Below are 5,767 nucleotides of genomic sequence, written 5' to 3'. Positions count from 1 at the left end.
CCGCCCGCCACCGCCACCCCTCCGCACCACCACCACCAACAACAACAACAACCCAGGCGCCCAGCGCAGCCGCCCCACCGCTTGGCGCTGAACTTCTTCTCGGTGTCCAGGTAAGCCACGCTGCCGCCATCCGCCTCCCGCTCCAGGCACCCCAGCACCGCCAGCTGCAGGCACAGCTGCGTCTTGCCCAGGCCCGCAGGGCCCACCACCTGCGGCGCGCGTGGGCGGGTGGGTGGGTGGGTGGGTGGCGTGAGTACAGCGGCGGTGGCGGCGTTTAAGTACGGCGGCGGCGACTTGGGTGGGTGGGTGGCGTGAGCAGAGCAGCGGTGGCGGCGCGGAGGTATGGCGGCGCCCAGCGGCAGGCTGCTGCACGGCCTTGGTGTTGCCAGCGCCAGGAGGGAGCCGCGGTGGCAGCGGCAGCAGCAGCAGGCAGCGCCACCACCACCAGCCGCCGCCACCACCACCACCACCAACAACAACAACAAAACAACACCACCACCCAGCAGCCGGGGCGGCCCCACCTCTGTGACGCTGCCTGCGGGGATGCCGCCGTACAGAGCCGCGTCCAGCGGCGCCAGCGAGGTGCGCAGGTGCAGCGGGGCGCCCGCCGCGCCGCGCAGCATCTCCAGCGCCTGCCGCCCAGCAGGCGAGCGGGAGCAGCAGGGGAGGACAGTCACACACACACACACTCTCTCTCTCTCTCCCTCTCTCTCTCTCTTTGGGTGGAGGCCATGGGGGCGGGGCTCAAGGCAGGGGGTTCGGAAGGGGCAGGGAGGTCGGGCCGGCGGCAACAACAAGGCCCGCTCACGAACCACAACCACCGCCCGCCGCCGTGAGCGACGCCTTGCACCCCCCAGCGCGCACCGTCTGTGGCGCAGGGGTGATGCGTGCCGCCACCTCGCGCAGTATCTGCCTCACGGCCTGGTAGGGCAGGTCCAGCAGCTCCACCAGGTCCAGCAGGGTGCGGCCAAACAGGTCGGCCGCACGCTGAACGTTGCGCTCCGCCAGCCGCGTCGCCAGCGGCGGCGGCAGGTCCATGCGCTGCAGCTGGCGGGTGGCCTGCGGGCGGCAGGGTAATGCAAGGGCCGGCGCTCGGGGGCGTTTGTGATGCACGGGAAGAAGGAGAGCGATTGCGCGAACTGATCGGCGACGCTCCCACACAGACGGTCCTCACCATTACAGCAATAACCTCGCGCTGGCAATGAATTCGTTATGGGCAGCAAGGCTGGGTCGCTCCCTTTCGCCCTGGCGGCGGCGCCAGCCGGGCGGGCCGCCAGCACAGCCGTGCCATGCGACACTGCTTCAATATTACCAGAGCGGATACGAGAAGCAGGCATGGGTGCAGGGCAGGAATGCATGCGTACGGCAAGGCTTGCCGCCGTCAGCCGCCCTCTGCCTGCAGCCGCTGCAGCGCCTCGGCGGCGGAGGGGCGGCGGAGCGGGTCTTGCGCCACACACTCCTCTATCAACTCCACCACCGCCTGCGGGCAGGCAGCAGGCAGGAGAGCATGCTCCGCGGTGGCGTTCAGCGCCGCTCCCACTGGGGCTCATGACCTGCGTGAAACTGCACTTACACACGCATCCCCGCTGCTGCTCCCGCGGGCACCGCTGCCTGCTCGCTGCCTGCTCGCGCTGTCCGCTCGCTCGCCGCCGAGGCTGGCCGGGCCTGCGCCGGCCCCCCTCCCCAAGCTGCCCACCTGAGAGCACTCTTCGGGCGCGCGCGGCAGGCGCCACTCGCCCCGCCTGGTCACCGCCTGCTGCGTGGTCAGCTCCACCAGCAAGATGCCCAAGCTGTAGACGTCGGCAGCAAGCGTGCAGCGCTGGCCCAGCACCTGCTCGGGGGCTGCGGCAGCAGGAGAGGCAGGGGTGGCGGCAGGGCCGTCAGCAGCAGGCCCACACAGCAGTCACATTAGCAGCAGCAGTGTGCCCAGCGTGCCCAGGCTGCCAGCAGGCGCCTGGCCCAGGCGGCGTGTGCGGCGACAGCAGCCGTGCCGGTGGCTGCCCGCGCACAGCAGCGCACCTGCGTGTGTGAGGCAGAAGGGGCCTACACTGGCCCCGCTGCCCGCCACCACCCGAGCGTTGCCCAGGTCTCCTATGGAGGCTCGCAGGCCGCCATCCAGCAGCACGTTGCTGCACACAGGCAGGAGCGGGTGTGACAGGTGCAAGGTGGGCGTGCACGGATGTGTGGCACGCTGGCGTGGCGAGGGCAGGGGGCAGGCAGAAGAGCGCGTGCGGCGACCAAGAGCGAGCGCCAGGCACATGCTGGCAGGGAGCAGGGCACAGCCACAGGCAGCCCAAGAGCCGCCACCAGCGGCGGCAGCAATGCCCCGCCCCTCGCCTGCTGCTCAGGTCGCTGTGGAGCACATTGAGGTGGGCCAGGAAGGCCAGGGCCGAGGCCACATCCAGCGCCACCTGCCGGCCCCTGCAGCAGGGAGGGAGGCGCCCACTCGGCGGCAGGCGAGACACCTGGGCGTCACCGGCCCGCAGACACAAGCTGCAGCAAGGGCTCTGCCAGCAAAGCAGTGGGCTCCCATCCGCTCGGCAAGCCTCCACGCCCTGCGGCTGGGATCTGCGCGCACCTGGCGCCCCACCGCAGCTGCTGCCGCGCGTCTGGGCGGCGCAGAGCGGCCTGCAGGCTGCCTCCTGCCATCAGCTCCATCGCCAGCAGCAGCAGCGGGCCCTGCAGGCGGCGGCGGCGGTGGCGGCGGCGGCAGCACAGCAGTGTGTGGGTGTGGGTGGGTGCAGGACAGGCGCGGAGCCTCACAGGAGCCAACTCCTCGCAGATGCTGGCCTCTGCAAAAACTAGCGCTAACGTGCAGCACGCCAGCCAACAACCAATCTGCGGCCCCAACCCAATCACCGCTGCCGCTGGCCAGCCCTCACCTGCAGGGCTACCCCCAGCAGCGGAACGATGCGCTCGTGCCTGCACCGCTGCATGAGAGCCACCTCCCGCCACACCGCCCCGGGGTCGGTGCCTGGCCTCAGCTCGAAGGCCTGAAGGGAGCAGACAAGTACAGGCACTGGGCGGCATGGAGGGGTCGCCGTCGCCAGCGAAACGATGGCGGCCGCGGTGGTGGTGAGGGCAGCGTGGGTGGCACGGGGAGGAGGTGGCGGTGGTGGGCGGGCAAGCAACAGCCACCAAGCACCGCACCCAGCCTCCCTCTGCCCCGAGCACCCCCGCTCGCCTTGACTGCCACGGGCCCCGTGCCCAGCAGGTTGGCTCGGTACACCACAGCCTGGCGCCCCTCTCCCAGCAGCAGCGGCTCGTTGCGTCCATCCACTGCAAACTGCGGGCGGTTAGGGGTGGGGGCAGGCAAGGGTGGGGTGGGGTATTGGGGTGTTGGTTGGGTGTAAGTTGGGCAAGCATGGGGTGGGTAGGGTGGGCAGGGTTGGGGTGGGTGGGGTGGGCACAAGAGGAGCGGCAGGTTGGCGGAGGGCGAATGCAGACAGCAGGCAGGGAGGGAGGCAGGAGCCGGGTTTGCGAAAAGGCAGGCAGGAAGCAGAAAGAGTTGCGTGTTTGAGGACAGCAACTGACAGCCAAAACGGAGGCTGCTGCGGCGGCGGCAGCATGTGCGTGCCTCCAGCTGCGTGTGCGGCAGGCGTAGGGACGCCGTGCTGAGGCCCCAGCGCCAGCCGGAGGCGTCCGGGGCGGCAGCAGCAGACGGCGGCGGGGCTTGCGGGGCCCCTTTGGTTGGCATCCAATGATGGCAGCGGTCGGCTGCCAGCAGCGAGGCAGCCTCCCCGGCGACAGGCTCCGCCTCCGCCTCTGCCTCCCAGGCAAAGCTGGAGGCACTATCAGACCCTGGGGCGTCGCGCCCGCTGTCCCCCAGGCTGCCCAGCCCGCCGCTGCGCCGGCTGTTGCTGCTGCTGCTGGCGGGGCGGCTGCTGGGGGGCCTGCCGCCGCTGGACGGCGGCCGGCTGTGCCCGGCAGAGTGGGCCACAGCCAGATGCTGACCCTCCAGGGGAAGCAGATCTAAGCTGATGCCTCCGTGCTGCTGCACCAGCACATCGGTAAGCAGCGCCCCCAGCCGGGCCCGCCTCGTCAGCCCCACAAGCTGCGCCGTCCTAGCTGGCACGCCGCCGCCGCCGCGGAGCCAGGTGGTCGCCTCTGCCGCCGCCGCTGCCGGCCCCGCCAGCCCGCCGGGGGCGTGCAGGGCCGGCAGCCCACCCTGCTGCTGCTGCTGCTGCCACCGCCGATGGCGCAGCAGCCAAGCGGCGGCCGCGGCGGCCGCGGCCGCCGCGGGCGCCAGCAGCGCAGCCAGGTGTGCGGCCGCCGGCCGGCGCTGGCCGGCGGCGGCGCCGGATGCGTTGAGGGGGAGGTGCGCAGGCTTCAGCCAGTCCAGCAAGGGGAAGGCAGCAGGGGCACAGGCTGGCAGCTGCCTGTTGACTCGAGTGTGCTCCAGCTTCCTGCAGGCGGCAGTACCGGCGGGCAGTACCGGCGGTCACCACCTGAGCGGCGCAGCAGCCCAGCCGGCGGCAGCCGCTGCTCGGCTGCCGTGCGGACGTTTTGTACTGCGCTGCTGCTGCTGCTGCTGGCGCCGCCGCCCCCTGCTGCTGTTGTCGACGTCCAAGCCGGAAGGTCAGCCAGGAGGGCATGCCCAGGTGCTGCTATGCGCAGCACATCCGAGACTGCCGGCAGCTCGGCAGCCCGGCAGCCCGGCAGCGCGGCGGCGAGGTGCGCTCACAGCTGGAACAGGCTGGCAGCAAAGGGAGCCCTGCACCAGCTGGAGGGGAAGGTGCCGTTGAGCAGCGGGCAGCCGTGCAGATCCCTGCAGGGCAGGGGGCGGCAGGCCAGGCGCGCAGCGGCCTTGCAGGGAGGAGAATGGGACGACGCGCATGCGGGAGGAGGGCGAGAGAGGGTCAGCCGGGTGCCCGCCCAGCTTCCCGCGCCTGGCCCAGCCGCCTCACACACCGCCTCCGCCACCTCCGCGAGCCGCAGCGCTTGCAGTACAACCGTGTACCGCAGCACGTGCAGTACAGCGTGTACCGCACTCACAAGACGCTCAGCTGAGGCCAGGGCAGGTTGGCGGGCAGGGTGCCTGTGAGCTGCGGGTTTTCGGCCATGTAACCTTTCTCCAGCTTGGGCATCGCGCCAGGTTGCAGCCAGCCGCGCGGGAAGGCGGGGCCGCTCAACCGGTTGTTCGACACGCTCAAATCGGCCAGCTGCTCGGCCAGGTGAGCGGCAAGGGGTGTGCAGCAGCATTGAAAAGTGTGGCGGGAGTTGGTTGGGTCAGGGTGATGTGGTGGCATGCGGCGAGGCGAGGCCGCAGAGCACCCCCACCCACCACATGCACCATCGTTTCACGCGGCCTGGTGCTGGGATGCACTGTGTTACAGTCACCCCGCTATGATAGGCCGCGTGAGCAGACCTTGGGCAGGGGGCACACGTGATCAAGGGGCATCAAGAGAGGGGGTGGACCATGGAGCACCCTCTCCATGGCTCCGACCACCCTCCCCCCAGCTGAGCGTCCCAGGGTCACCCCACCCTGGCCCCGCTCCCCGTCCTGCCGGACACGCAACCCCCACAACGTGGTGGGGGACGTGGGGATCCTTAGCAGCTTAGGCCTGCCAGGCCGACGGGTGCCGATGCTGGTGCGGGCTCCCGGCGGCAGGCAGCGCCGCCGCCGGGCACTCAAATGGCATGGGGCACATGGGCCCCCATGCCCGCACATCTCCCAGGCACATGAAAATACCAGAAGGCTGCACATGTAAGGGTGCATGCATTGCAGGCAGGAGTGCAAAGTGGCCTGCCGCGGCGGTCGGCTGTG

The 5,767-nt window shown here is 70.8% G+C and overlaps 1 protein-coding gene across 1 annotated transcript; it reads right to left on the bottom strand.

Annotated features, from left to right (window-relative positions):
• Positions 1–1,381: 1,381 nt before the first annotated feature.
• CHLNCDRAFT_138568 (hypothetical protein) lies at positions 1,382–5,087 on the bottom strand (the record flags this gene model as incomplete). The annotated part of the gene is made up of 10 exons (XM_005844612.1): positions 1,382–1,480; positions 1,697–1,842; positions 2,020–2,129; positions 2,308–2,421; positions 2,579–2,679; positions 2,883–2,993; positions 3,197–3,286; positions 3,749–4,406; positions 4,685–4,768; positions 4,996–5,087. The coding sequence occupies 10 exons, from the start codon at positions 5,085–5,087 to the stop codon at positions 1,382–1,384; spliced, it is 1,605 nt and encodes a 534-aa protein (XP_005844674.1).
• Positions 5,088–5,767: the final 680 nt, after the last annotated feature.

The sequence above is a fragment of the Chlorella variabilis genome (genome assembly GCF_000147415.1).
Source record: "Chlorella variabilis unplaced genomic scaffold CHLNCscaffold_21, whole genome shotgun sequence".
NCBI lineage: Eukaryota > Viridiplantae > Chlorophyta > Trebouxiophyceae > Chlorellales > Chlorellaceae > Chlorella > Chlorella variabilis.
Note: the sequence above shows the minus strand (reverse complement) of the source record. Positions and strands in the feature narration are given on the sequence as shown.